At 55.7% G+C, this 14,557-nt stretch overlaps 2 protein-coding genes across 2 annotated transcripts; both read left to right on the forward strand.

The window, feature by feature from the left end:
* Positions 1 to 2,783: 2,783 nt before the first annotated feature.
* Positions 2,784 to 5,019, forward strand: HOXD3 (homeobox D3; the record flags this gene model as incomplete). The annotated part of the gene is made up of 2 exons (XM_082483493.1): positions 2,784 to 3,279; positions 3,746 to 5,019. The coding sequence occupies 2 exons, from the start codon at positions 2,784 to 2,786 to the stop codon at positions 4,501 to 4,503; spliced, it is 1,254 nt and encodes a 417-aa protein (XP_082339619.1). The 3' UTR covers positions 4,504 to 5,019.
* Positions 5,020 to 13,465: 8,446 nt separating this feature from the next.
* Positions 13,466 to 14,325, forward strand: LOC309672057 (homeobox protein Hox-D1-like; the record flags this gene model as incomplete). Its single annotated transcript, XM_082483462.1, has 3 exons — positions 13,466 to 13,701; positions 13,801 to 13,907; positions 14,054 to 14,325. The coding sequence occupies 3 exons, from the start codon at positions 13,466 to 13,468 to the stop codon at positions 14,323 to 14,325; spliced, it is 615 nt and encodes a 204-aa protein (XP_082339588.1).
* Positions 14,326 to 14,557: the final 232 nt, after the last annotated feature.

Raw genomic sequence — 14,557 nt, forward strand, 5'->3', positions numbered from 1 at the left:
CTAAGCAGAATTAAGTGTAGTGGAAGTTTTAGTAGAGCACTGCTTAATAAGAAAGTGGCGGGAGGAAAGCGGCTGGCAGTGCCGGGCTGGTGTCAGCGTGGGCCGGCCGCGCTCCGCGCACACGCGCGGGGTGGATGCGTGGGCTGCCGGCTGGTCCGCAGACAGAGCCGTGAGAGGGTCGGTAACCTCCAAAAGCGCTGTAACCGGTGGCGGGACAAAGACCCCCATTATCGTGTGCAACACTTAGCGGTTCAGACGAGGTTAATCTTTCTGGAGAGGAGGAAGGGAAATCTGAAACACAGACAGGGATACTTTGCGGCTTCCTACCCTCGGTGCCTTCGAGCCCACCTCCCACGGTTCGGCCTCACCATTTGGATGTCACTTTTTTTTTCTTTTTTTTCTTTTTTTTTTTTTTTTCCTTTTCTTTTCTTTTCCTGGAGGCTGTTTCTGGCCAAACCACCAAGTGTTGAGCCTCTGCTTTGGTGTTACCCTATAAAAACATCACCCTGGGCCTTGCACTCATGGAAAATCAAAACCTGGAAAGGTCTCTCTCTCCCTCTTTCTCTCCCTCTCTCTCTTTTTAAGATCTAAAGATGAGCCACCAAACAGTTGAGCATTGTCCATGTGATTTATGGCCCATAGCCTCCTTTTTAGGTTCAAGCAGAGTTCACTAGCAGTTGGTATTTCAGAAAAGAAATAAGGCTTTTAACAGCTTAACAGCAATATTCTTTCTTAAGATTCTGCGTATTCTTTTGGGAACTATATTTTACAAGGCACATAAAAACCTACGCTTAAGGCAGTGTTGTGCTAACAAAAGTCCTCAGTCCAGACCGCTCCCGAAAATGTAGATCACAGAAGTGGAAAATGAGAGACAGAGTTGTTTTGCACAAAAATACTTTCAAGACTTCTTAAGATTATCACAGCGCATTAAAACTCATTAAAACTCATCTGAATCGCCACCGTCCGTAGACATTTTTTTTTACTAAAATTTTCCAGGAAAGGAAAATAGCTTTTTTTCTCGTTTTCATCAGCTTCGAAGATCATCCCAAGCTTTTGTTCAGGGAAGAAAAGGACCCCGGCGGTTTGTGACAGGGGATAAACCCCCGAGAGCGGCCGCGGATGGCAGCTCGCTGAGTTATACAGACGTGTTTCCCGGTGAATTTTAGAGAACGGTACTTGGCGGTACCAATTGCTGCAGGAGAAAGAGCAGTACTCTGGTAGTATTGCTTAAGTATAGTTTGGAAAATGATAATTATCGGACACTGTTGAAAAATTTCTAGCTACTCTTCTCTGGTATGTTAATAGGCTTAAACCCTGAAGAAATACAATGAACTCTTAAGATACGTTGAGTTACAGGCTTATATTGTCAGGTGAAGTATGTGCTAATTTACAAAATTACTAAAAACGTCGGAGAAAACCCGTCTCCGGCAAGAAAAATAAGAACAGGGGATATTAAAAAAGCCTCAACAAAATTGCAGACGAGTTCATATCTTGCAACAAGCGCCGCGAAGTTTCGGGTGCGGCAAGGGGAAAGGTAACAGTCCCAAAACGTCTGCCCCAAGGGGACTCTGAGCCTTTTCGGTCTAAGCAGCCTGATCGGGAAGCCCGGGGGGGGGAGGGGGGGGGGGCAGGGGCGGGGGGGGAGGGGAGGGGGAAGGGAGCGCCATAAATTCGCAGGCGGGAAAAAGAAGAGAATCCCCTAAAAATTATCTCCAGTGGCTCAGGTTCTTTCTACTGGGGACAAATAAAAGGGACGAGAAACGTTGGGTGAGGGAATTTAATTCATCACAGAATTAAAATAGGGGGAGCTGACCTGCGACTTCCTTTATAGTGCAAAGTGAAGGGAGTGAATGGCGCCGGTTATACTTTAACTCCGGAGGAATCCGGGGGAAGAAGGAGGCCGGGTTTACAAAGGGGACGGGATTTTTCTGCCTCTGCCCGGGCTCAGCCCGGGCTCAATCCATCATGTCAGCCCTGCGCGGCCGTGCGCACGCGTGCCGGGCGGGCGGGCGAGGGGGCGCGGGGGGGGTCTCGGCCGAAACGGGCCGGTGGGTCCCTGGGGACACCACCCAGCGCGGCCTCGCATCGCTCACTGAGAGCCCTGGCCTGCAACCGCGGGAGCCGAGCCAGAAAAACTCGTGCGGGAACGGTCCAAAGACAGAACAAAGCAAAAAACCATCTCCCAAGAAAGTGGCCTCTAGCAAATCCCGCCAATGTGTCCCCATTCCCCCCAGCACCATCGCTCTGGGGTGGCTCCTTCCCTACCGTCCTCTAGTCTTTCCCCAGTGTACCCTGCTCTCTCCCTGGTGTCCCTTGCTCCCTTCCTGGCGACTCTGGTCCTTCTCTGATATCCCCCTGGTTCTTCCCTGGTATCCCTTGCTCCCTCCTTGGCGACTCTGGTCCTTCTCTGGTGTCCCTCTGGTCCTTCTCTGGTGTCCCCTGCTCCTTCCTTGATATCCCCTGCTCCTTCTCCGGTGTCCCTTGGTCCTTCTCCGGTGTCCCCTGCTCCTTCCTCGATGTCCCCTGTTCCTAATCTGGCATCCTCGTTTTCTTCCTTGATGTCTCCCGGTCTTTCCCTGGTGTCCCCGCTCCTTCCCCGCTGACCCCAGGCCCACCCGAGGCTGGGGGGGTGCCGGGGTGCGGGGCGTGCCGGGGCCGGCCCGGCCGCTCCCAGCCGGTGCCCTCGCCCCCCACTGAAGGTCTCTTTTGTGTCCCTGCTGTCCCCCTCCCCAGGTGGCTGCGAGTGGCCCGGGCCGACGACGTGAGGCGCGGGGCGGCGGTCAATGTTATTTGAGCGGGGGCCGCGGGCCTCGGCGATCGCAGAGCGGAGGATGCAGAAAGCCGCCTACTACGACAACGCGGGGCTCTTCGGGGGCTACACCTACAGCAAGGCCGACGCCTACCCCTACGGGGCGGCCCACCAGCCCTACGGCCAGGCCGGCCTGGACGGCGAGTACCCCGGCTCCGCCTGCTCCGTCCAGGGCTCGGCGCCCGGCCGCGCTCCGGCCCACAAGGGCAGCGAGCTGAGCGGCAGCTGCATGCGGACGGCCGGGGGCGGCCCCGGGGGCAGTCAGCCCCCGGGCATCGGCGAGCAGCAGCCCCCGGCGCTGCCGCCCTCCTCCCCGCCCAACCCCCCTCCCAGCGCACCCCCTCCGAAAAAAGCCAAGGGGGGGCCCAACTCCTCGGGCTCGGCCACCGCCACCCTAAGCAAGCAGATATTCCCCTGGATGAAGGAGTCCCGGCAGAACTCCAAGCAGAAAAGCACCTGCGCCCCCTCAGGTAGCCCGACATGCCCTCCTCGCCCCGACCCATTGCCCGCCCGGGTAGCCGGGTTGAGCCCCCCGGGCTGAACCTCTCGGGCTGAGCCCCCCGGCCCTGCGCCATGTCCCCTTCTCCTCCAGCTGCCACCGCCCCCCATCCCTGGCTCGGGGGTCCCAGCCCTGCCGGGCACCGCAGGCCGGGGACTCCCGGCCCGCTCCCCCTGCCAGCCCAGCGGCGGCAGGCGCGGCCCCGACGGGTCTCGGCAGCTCCTGGACGGGCGGCCGCTGGGGTCCCCCGGGGGGAGGCAGCTGCGGCCGGGGTATGCCGGGCGGGGAGGGGTGGGAGGCCGCCCCCGGGCCCCCTGCGCCCCCTCCCCGGGCGCCGGCAGAGCGGGAGGGGGCGGCGGGGCTCCGGGGGACCCCGGGGGTGGGGTGGGGGGGCTTTCGGGGGGGGACCAACGGCTCTTTGTGCCTCTTCCCCGCAGGAGAGAGCTGCGAGGACAAGAGCCCCCCCGGGCCGGCCTCCAAGCGGGTGCGCACAGCCTACACCAGCGCGCAGCTGGTGGAGCTGGAGAAGGAGTTTCACTTCAACCGCTACCTGTGCCGGCCGCGCCGGGTGGAGATGGCCAACCTGCTCAACCTGACCGAGCGGCAGATCAAGATCTGGTTCCAGAACCGCCGGATGAAGTACAAAAAGGACCAGAAAGCCAAAGGCATCATGCACTCCCCCGTCGGACAGTCCCCGGACCGCAGCCCCCCCCTGAGCGGCCCGAACCACGTCGGCTACTCCAGCCAGCTCCCCAGCGTCAACAGCCTCGGCTACGACGCGCCCTCGCCCACCTCCTTCGCCAAATCCCAGCAGAGCATGTACGGGCTGGCCGCCTACACGGCGCCGCTGAGCAGCTGCCTGCCGCCGCAGCAGAAGCGCTACGCGGGCGCGGAGTACGACCCCCACCCCATGCAGAGCGGCGGCGGCGGCGGCTTCGCCAACCCCAGCCTGCAGGGCAGCCCCGTCTACGTCGGGGGCAACTTCGTGGACTCCATGCCGGCCTCGGGCCCCATGTTCAACCTGGGGCACCTGCAGCACCCCTCCTCCGCCAGCGTGGACTACAGCTGCGCCGCCCAGATCCCCGGCGGCCACCACCACGGACCTTGCGACCCCCACCCCACCTACACGGACCTCTCCTCCCACCACACCTCTCAGGGACGGATGCAGGAGGCCCCCAAGCTCACGCATCTGTAGCGGGGCGGCGGCCGGCGGGGCCCGCTCCCCTCTCCATTACCTCACTTTTCTGACGGGACAGTGTGACTTTGCTCTCGAGTGCCAACAGTATTAGTGGATTTGTCTCCCCTAGCAGCTCCCTCCTCTCTCTGCCGCAGCCCCGAGTAGGTCCGTGAGCGGGAGCCTTTCTCTTAGAGCTGTTTTAAGCATGACAGTGCAATATACTGCAAACCGAGGGACTGATAAGCTGGTAATGATGTACTTGAAGGTAAGTCTTAGAGATGCCGTAGTGTTAGCAGCGCGTCATGCTGAGGTGTTTTAGAGCAGTCGTGAGCGGTGGGAACTCGCCCGCGCGTAAGCTTATTTCAGAGAAGTTAATTTATGGATTCTTCCGTAACGTAAGGATCGCATCGGACTAAATGATACGTATTTATTATTTTAAGCGAGACATTTTTGTATCACTGATTATTTATCCTCGTCTTAATGTATTTATGTGGGTATTTGTAGAGTTTCTTCACCAATACTTCGGGAGAGCGATTCAGGTCCGTGGTGATTTACATTTCACCTGTTTAGTATATTCGGTCTGAGCTAGTTGAGAGAGTAGTCTTGAACAGTTGTAACAGTGGCTGGTGTTCGTAGTTTATGTAAGGATTAATTAAGACAGCAAGTCGTAAGTCATTAATAGAGTAAAACAAACTGTGGCATCACACAAAGAGCCGTTACACTTAAAAAAAAATATCGAAAGTATTTTAAAAGTATTTATTTCTAACCGGCTGGCCCCAGTGGAGCGCCTCGGTGGCTTGGCTGGCAGCTGGCTCGGCCGGGTGAAGCCGCCTTTAGTTGGAAGCGCAGCTGCTTTGAGGAGGCGATCTACAAAGCGGGGCGCTTGGCCATCTTGTTTGAGATCAAATCCTGCATACAAAAACCTCGGTGAGGTTAACATTTATTTATTGACTGGGTATCTATCGCACATATTATTATTTCGGTGGGCTATTTTCTTTTCTTTCTTTTTTTTTATTATTATTTTTTTTTTAATTACATTCTGGCTATCTGAAATAGGAAAGAAATTAGAAGCTTAGAACGCAAAAAAATTAGAAACCCTCTGATAGTGCTAATTTCATTAGGGTCTCCATAGCAATCCGCGCAGCAGCTGCCGCCTCCTTTGTTATTTATACTGTTGTCTTTATACTAACCATAAATCAAATTTTTAGACATCTTTGGAAGCCCGAGCTTTTCCTCTTGTTTTTCATAAAAATAAACTTTGAAAGAAAATTGACAATCAGATGTAGACAGCCGAAGGGGAGCCGCCGAGGCGGGGTGCGGGCAGCGGCTGGCCGGTGCCGCCGCGCTCCCCCCGCGCCCGGCGGGGACGGTCCCGTCCCCTCTGCCCGCGGCGGAGGGGCACCGTCGCCCTTCTCTGCCACCAACGGGACAGCTAACACGGGGGAGAATAATAATAATAATTTTTCAAAAAGGGAGAGAAAAAAAGAAAAAAAAAAAAAGGAACGATGCTCTGAACCCTCGTGTTTCCTCCTCCCTAGTTACACGGCTGTGTTGAATCCCTCGCTGGATTTACAGAGATCCTTCTTTTGTAAACGTTGTCATTAAAGTCTCTTCCTGACGGTACATGTAGCTCCGAGAAGACTATTCTTGTCTCTTTCTAAAAATGTCGAGTTAAAGATTAATCCGAACTTCTGTATTCCCCACCAAACTGTCTGACGCGCCACTTCCCAGTTTGACAAACACTGCAGCTCCTACTCCATCCTCTAATGACAGGACCTGGCATTCCTATTGTGAGAAATATTTTAACTCCTCCAATTCTGGTCAACACAGACAAGTTTTCTGTCTTTCTTTTCGTCTTCTTTTCTTTCTCCTCCCTGCTTTCTTCCTCGCCTTCTGGTATTTGTGTTTGGCTGGACAGTAACGATTCAAAATATTACTTAGGCTTTTATTTTCCCCTCTGTGCAATTTTAACAATGTTGTGCTACGTTGAGAAGTGTATCTTTTGTTAAATTTCACTTTTACCCAAGCAAATTTGGATATATGTGTTGTAGATCTGTAAACAAAACAGAACAGAATAAACGACTTTGTTCGGAGACATATTTTAACCATTTTGAGCTCTAAAATTGTTTTCTATGGAAGTTTTCACACAAATTATTGCTTAGAAGCTCTGTCCAGGAGTAAACAAAACATACAAACAACGTAAAACGTAAGGCTAAACAACACTCATGAATTATACTTCTATAATATTCCATAAATATATATATATGTTTGTATCTCCAAAACTTTCTGTAATCAATGTACCCACGGCTGAAATTGTCCATGTAGGTTTTTTCTGTGTTCTTGAAAAAGCGATGTATTTCGCATCACCTGCTTCCATCTGCGAAACGGCAAGGCATCACCATTTCTGCAGGGCCGTCCCTGGTGTGACCCAGTGTGCTTTTCCCAAGTGTTTCCCACCTTTGTGCTCTCTGTAGGCTGTTCTTCAAACAGTGTCTGCTCTGACTTACACTATTAGTCCTTCACTGAATCTGTTAAGAAAGAAAAGGCCGTTTATAGATAGCCCTTCCCCAGGTCTGAGAAAGAAGGGGGTTTCAGAGGAACCCTAACCACAAACACGGTGTTATGAGGCACACTGCCCTGAATTATTTTCATACTGCAGAGAGACGGGGTTTGCAGACTTGGTTTCCAGTGGGGGAGGAGGAGGAGCGTGTGCAAGGGAGAATCTTCTTGTAAATAAATTCACTTTCTTCTCCGTGACTCTGGCAGATGCATCTCGTTTGTAACGCGATAGAAGTCCGTGATGATAACCTAATTATTAGAAGTAATGTTACTTTAGCAAGATCGCTGGCATTTTTACAATGTTTGTACAAGCATCAGCAATCTAGAGGAGAGACACACTTTGGCACAAGCCAGACTTTTTCTTGGCCCTTCATTTAAAACCCATAAATTATAAACAACCCCCTTTCACACTCAATAGGAACTCAGCTCCTTTGCAACAGCATCTGATGTGCTGAACTCCAGTCACCCATTTAAAACACAACTCGTCAGCCCAGGCCAGGCCTGGGGCTGATCCCAGCCTTACCTTTCCTTGCAAATAGGAGCCATAGCACCCTTTCCCTTCCTTTCCTACTCCCTCCATCTGCTCCAGACCCATAAGAGGGTCACTGAGCCAGGGCCTCTAAACGCCAGCAGCGCTGCAGCAGTGTTTGGGATGGGGAGCTGCCAACAGCACTGGTTGAGAGGTGTCAAGGGTGCACTGAGCTTCAGTGAGGCCATGCAGGTTCTCCTGTTCAGTGGGTTTTGGTTCTCTACTTGTTGGTCTGGCCCTTACAATATCACACTGTTTAATGAGGCCGCAGCAGTTTCCCTGCTGCAAAAAGGAGATGAGGCTTTGTGTCAGCTCCGTGCAGTCAGTGCAGGGCTGAGCTGCCCCTTTTCACCCTGTTTCTTTTGAGGGGGCTCCCATCCATGTCCCTCTGTCTATGGCCTGGTGAGCAGCACCTGGGCAGGTGGACCTAGGCAAGCACAGCCAGGGGACCCCAGGGATGCCACTGTCTTGCAGATGCCACTTGTGTGGGGCTGGGAAAACAAAGCCAAATGCCTCCTGCTCCATTAACAAGTGCTCCCTGGGCAGAGTACTGCAGGCTCCCAGCCCTGGTCCCCAGGCAGGCTGGGGAGGGACCCCGGGGCACCCCTGTTGTGGTGTCCTCAAACCAGGACAACCCCGCATGGCTGCCACTATGGGACCACCCCTGGGTCACCTGGGACTGAAGGCAACCTTGCCCGTGGGTGAAGAGGAGGCAGCTGGCTGAACACCTGGGAGGCAAGAAGAGGCTGGGGGGAGGCTGGCTAAGAAAGAGGGAGCCCACCAGCACCAACTAGAAGTCCCCTGACTTTCTTGGGGACCATCTGGGTCACTGGAGCTCCATGGCAAGAACTCTGAAGGTGGGATCCACCCCTGGGGTCTCTGCATGCCTCCAGCCCCATGGGAAGGGAAGCCCTATGAAACAGCCTGCAGGGAGGTCGAGGCACAGAAGGGACTACTCGGCTAGAGAAAAAATGAGGGTAAAGGGGATGGGGCTGCTGGACTACCACTGGGATGGTGCCTCGCTAACAGCTGTTGGTTGGGGATGGAGGGAAGGAGCTGCAGGTCGTGATGCCACCCTTCTACATGCCAGTCTGCCGCGTGTGCCCAGCAGCCGCACACAACGGCAGCCTGGCGAAGGCGCAGCATGCTGTGTGGCGGAGAGGCCCAGGCATCCGGCACTGCTGCCGCAGACCTGCCTGGGAACAAAAGCTGGAGCCAGACGGGCAGCACAAAAGGGCTGGTGCTGCCAGGGCAATTAGGGCTGCAGTGGTTGGCTGGGCACCACATGATGTTATATATTGATGAACCGGCTACCTCTGCTTTTAAAAGGTGTGAGATGGGCTGGACCAGAGCTCCATTGGCCTCATCCACCTTCCAGGGACCAAACAGCAGGTTAATCCCTGAACTGGCAACAGCTCTCCATTCCCATGTGAACAGCGGCAGTGGGTATGCTGTGGTCCTCGCTGGGAGTGGGGCTGGTGGGGGAAGGAGTGGGCTGGCTCTGTTAAGGGTCATCAATCACATGATGAGCACTTTTCACTTGACAGCAGTTCCTCCTACTTCTGCTCAGGCCTGAGCCAGCTAGGACTTTACCAGAAACTCTGGCCAGCAGAGGCAGAGCCCAGTCCCAGAGCCTGACAGCCATGGAGTAACACGGCAGGATGGGATGGAGCCCCTTTGGTCACAAAGGCTGAGATGCAAAAGGGGACACAGCGAGGTGTCTATGCCTGCACATCCCCAGGCCTCTGCAGATGCTTCTTGGGTGCAGAGGTGGGCCATCGTCTCCTCCTTCAGAGCCCAGGGCCCTGGAGCTCTCTGAACTGCTCTGGGATGAACCCCAGAAAGGCTCAGCTGAAATGACCATAAGCACAAAGCTGGATGAAATTAGCATGGGCTCCACACTAGGCAGGATGGAGGTCTTCCGGGTAAAAATACTCCTGAATGTACAGTTTGAACACTTGGGTTCATTTTTCTTTATTTGCTGACGTGCATTTTTTTTTGCGACAGCGGAAGTTTTTGGAGAGGGCAGACCACCCCATGCTGAGTGAGGTGTGCAGCCTCAGTCTTTCCTCCAAGGAACCTGGGCCACCTTTTAGGATCTTTGGGAGCAAGAAGGGCTAGACAAGGCAGAAATCTTGGCTGCAAACCCTGTGACATCTCTGTTTTGCACACAGCAGTATGGCTTACCTTGATACCTCTGGGTTATCAATACGTGTAATTTTTCCTTCCTACCAAATTCACAGCCATGGGACAGGAAACAGGGCATTACATGGCACAGAGGCCCATGTGGAATCACTCTTCTGGGGAACTCCTTACACAAGGAAGGAGAGACTTTCCACTTCTCTGTATTCATGCAGAGGATCTTTGTAGTTAATCCCACTTACTGGGAGAGCAGATATCTCCATCCCAGGCCTGGTGAAACTGCCTCAGGGGTCAGCCAGGAAAGGGTAGCTTATGGCAAGGAAATATTAACAGAGAGGGAAACATACCTTCCTCAGGAGAGCACAAAGTGACCTGCCCACCTGGAAGAGCTGTGCTTGCGCTGGAGCTGAGCCTGGCTCCCCTGGAGGGGCAGGACAACTCCCCTTCTTTGCCCTGGGGTCTCTGTACATCCCTGGTTTTATTCATGCTTTACAAAATAAACGTGACAGAGCTTCTCCTCCTTCTTCTCTGATAGCCTTCCTCCTAGGGGACTTTGATGGTTTGCCTGTGTTAACAGGGTCACTGCTTAAATCCCCGGTGTTTGCTTACCTCTCTTTGGGCTGCCCACCCACACCCTGGCTGTCTCCACACCATGGATGTACATCCCCATGTACCGCTGAGAACCAGCTCTCCCCAGCTGGCAGTGTCATGGCAGCAGAGGGGCAAGGACAACGTCATGCTTGAACCATATCTTCCACATCATTTTCCTGAGGGGTCAGGAGAGATCTGTTGAATCTCCTGTGTGTTAGTTATTGTGACAAGCACAGAGGGTGGAGGCTTGCTCCAGAGAGGAAAGGCAATGTGTCCCAACCTCATAGTAGTCCCTGTGGCTCAGGGCTGCCATTGCCTTCAACACACGCGCTTCTCAAGCAGCCTCCCCAGGGCACCACTGGTAAGCCTCTGCACCCAACAGGGCTCAGGGCTTTTTGGCTGGGCTTGTTCCTACATCATGGCTTAATTTCACAGTGGTTCTCTCAGGCTTTGCAGTAGCCCACGTTTCCAGAAGTGTGGTGGCACAGGGGTTTGTTTGGTCCGTTGTTCTCACAGAGGTTTCTGCCCCAGCAACTCCCCTAGCTTGTGCCATCACTGCACTGCGTGCACAGATGTCCCTAAACCTCCAAGCCATTCTCAAATTGCCTCTGACAGCATCGTGTTCCTCCCACTCTTCTTTTTAACCCACTTTTCTTCTTCCTCCTTTGACTTCCAGGGCCTCTTTCCCATTAGACCTCTTGCGAAAAAACAGCTGCTGCCCCTCAACTTCATATCACTGGGACTTAGCTATTTAAGTCTGAACACTGTGAAATATCAGGAGCGTAGAAAATTGCATCCCCCCTCAAAAGCCAGAGCAGCAACAGGAGAGGTTTTGCCTGCGTTTAGCCACTGACTTCTGCTTTCCTCATCCTTGAACAGTCCTGCAAAAACAAACAGGTAACAAATGAGAAACTTGGTAACAGAACCCAGCTGGGTGAATGGAAAGATCGTAAGTTGGTGTGAACAGACAGCTCTTCTAGTGTTTAAAACACAGCTTTAGGTGTAATTAAACCAGTTGCATTCTGCAAACAGAAGATTCAAGTAAAACAGCATCCCTCCTCTGGAGTCAGTGCTGTTTGCTTCGCTGCGGGCAGGAGTTTTTACAGCAGCAGAGACTGAAGAGGACAGATGCTCTCCTGCATGGACAGCCTTTCTCTGCTAAAGAGAAAGCCTGGTGTTCCCAGGCTTCTGTTTTGTCAGAAGATGACATTTTCCAAATTCCTCTGATTGCCATGGGTGTGCCGAGCAAGTCTGTATCATCCAGAATTTTACCTCTCCCTCAAAACGTAGGTTTCCTGACAAGGTATATTTGATTTAAACTGTTCTTCTAATTTATACCTGCATCCTCTGCCAATGGAAATGTAGGTGATACCCCATAATTAGTGCAGCAGGGTAGCACAGCCTGGAACAGTGAAGAAGTCAGTGTCTGGAGAACACCTAATTTCTGGTCTCTGGGCTTACAGTGACTGCTCTGTCTGTAGACTCTGAGTCCCAAGCACGTTTAAAGCAGTAATCTGGAGAACCAGCCTTTGATCTGTAATAGTTGCTTTATAGCAGAAGGGCTGGATGAGCTGGGGAGAAAGTGGGGCTGATAGAAAGCCACGCCGTTGGTCGGAGCCCATATGCGCGGAAGAGCTCCCGTGTCCTTGCGGGCTTGTGTCTGCCTGTCCCAGGGATGTGTCCTTTTGGGACCTCTGTGGGAAAGAAAACCAGGCCTCCTCTGAACCATCAGCTGGGTGTAATGGTGGGGCAGCTGGGGCTGAGCTGCAGAGCACAAGTCTCCATGGGAAAGAGTCGAGTCTGAGCCAGTGAAATGCTCTGACTGTATCTCCCCTTGGTGTCCATACCCCTGCCACCAGCCCAGCCCTCTGAAATCCACAAAAGACCCAGTGGAATTTTTCCGTCTCTGGGGATCCTGGTTGCCCTTGGGTGGTTGGCATCATGTCTGGTCCTTGCAAAATTTGTGGCCTCTTCCTGACCACAGCGAGCAAAACTTTGGCTAAGAGCTTGTTGAGCTCCCTGGGCTCTTGAGTGGAAGGCACTGAGTGATGGATGAAGGCTTGTTCATGCTTTTATTTAGAAATAAAATAATTATTTGATAAGGTACCACCCTTGCATTTCCCAGCTGAGTCCGCATCCACCTCCTAAGACTTAGAAGGTTAAAGGTGTAATTCAAAGCAGGATGATGTAGCCCTTCTTTGTGTTCCTTGTCTGTGCAGTCCCAAGTCCCCAAAGCCCAAGCGTGCTCTGCCCAGTGCACCCTTTTGCTGTTCTGAACTGCATTGAGACATGGTTATCAGCTGATGCGTTGGACGAAACCCATAATTATCCATATCAAGCATACCTGTAGCTCAGACTGGATGGTCAACCGCCACTTGGAGACATTTAGGGAAAGACGATCACTTTTGGAGTCCAGGCTTCACATCCTCCACGCTTGTTCCTGTTCCCTGCCACTCCGGCGGGATGAAAACCAAGAGAGAGAGCTGGAGGGTTTGGCTGGGCAGCGCAACTTGCTGCAGTCTCTGCCGGCTGCAAACGCTCAGTAAACAATGCCGAATCGCCAAGGGAAAAATGAAAGCCCATTAACGGGGTGAGTCCGGGGATTCACTTTTGAGAGGCTGCAGAGCACTTATCTGATGGAGCGAGACCATTAAGCGCCGCGAGGTGCAGCAATCCCCCCTCCTCCCTCCAATCCGGGTGCGGACAGCCTGGGGGTGCCCGCGCAGCCCGCCGCGCCCCCGGCTGCTCCCCCGGGCTGCGTGGGCTCCCGTGGGAGCCTCTGGGGGCCTGGCCGGCAGCAGGGCAAGGGGAGGGGGCAGAGCTGCTCCAAGCCGAGAGCTCGGGAAGCGGGAAAGCGCCGGCTCGCCCTCGCTCCAAACTCCCGGCAAGCAGCTCCGAAGTGCGCGGCGGCTCTGGCGAGCCCAGAGCGAGCGGCCCTGTCCCGGGAGGGCTCAGGGAGGCTGCCCACCCGCAGCCCCACGCCGGCCCTGGGCGGCCAGGCGTGGGCAGGGGACCCGACGGCGCCCGGGACCCCCGGTGCGGACTCTCTCCGCCGGGCTCCCATTGGCCGCGGGGCGGGACGTGCCGCCCCGATCCCGGCCCTATATTAGGGCAATATTGCCCCGGCGGGGCGCGGGGAGTGGCGCTGCCCCGCGGGCCATGGACTTGGGGTACTTTCCCCTCGCCTTCCCGCCCGGGTTGTGCCGCGGGGCCCCGCAGCCGCCCTACCCCCGACGGGGGGACGGTGCCTTTTTGGCCCTGGGCACCGCGGCCAGCGCCGCGCTCCCCCCGCCGCCTGCCTGCGCGGGAGTGGCGGGGTACACGGCCGCCCCCCCAGTGGCGCCGGGCCCCGGCTACCGGCCGCCTCGCGGAACCGGGCCGCCGGGCTTCTCCACGTCCATCTTCCCTGGGAGCGGCCGCCCGCCGCCGCCGGAGCCCGGCCGCCCCCGCCCCAGCCCCGGCGCGGGCGGCGGGGGGCTGCGGCGCCTCTCGCCCTGCCCCGGGGCCGCCCCCGCGCCCGGTTCCCCGGCCCCCGCGGCGGCCTCGGCGGCGCCCCGCACCTTCGAGTGGATGCGAGCGAAGCGGAGCCCGCCCGGGAGAAGTGAGTGGGGCGGCGGGGCGCGGGCGGGGGCTGCTCCCATCACGGCTCCCCTCTGCCCCCCTCCTGCCCCGACCCCCCCACCCCCGACCCCCGCCCCGCTCCTTTCCCCTCTCCCCGCTGAAGCGCGGTGTTTTTCGGCGTTGCAGGCGGCGCGGCGCCGTGCGGGGGGGAACCTCCCGCCTGCCCCGCACGCACCAGCTTCAGCACCCGGCAGCTCACGGAGCTGGAGAAGGAGTTTCACTTCAGCCGGTACCTGTCGCGGACCCGCCGCCTCGAGGTGGCCCGCTCGCTGCGCCTCCGCGACGCCCAGGTGAAGGTCTGGTTCCAGAACCGCCGCATGAAGCAGAAGAAGCGGGAGCGGGAGGCGCTGGCCGCCCCCGCCGCCGCGCCCACGGGTGCCCCGGGCAGCCCCGCCTGAGGCCCCGCCGCCCCCCACGCAGGGGTCTGCCGGGGACGTCGGGGCTGGGCTGGAAGCTGCGGCCGGTGGGGCACCCGAGGTGTCCTTTCACGCGGGACCGCGGCGATGCAGCTCCGCTGTTTTTTTCTATTGCAACTTATTTACAGCTTTATTTATGAGGATTCAGGGAAAGGCGCCAGCCCGAAACGCCGCTGCTGCTGCTGCCGCTTAATTTTGGGCCGGGCCGTCAGCG

Source organism: Vanellus vanellus, assembly GCF_965231255.1.
Source record: "Vanellus vanellus genome assembly, chromosome: 5".
Taxonomy (NCBI): Eukaryota; Metazoa; Chordata; class Aves; order Charadriiformes; family Charadriidae; genus Vanellus; species Vanellus vanellus.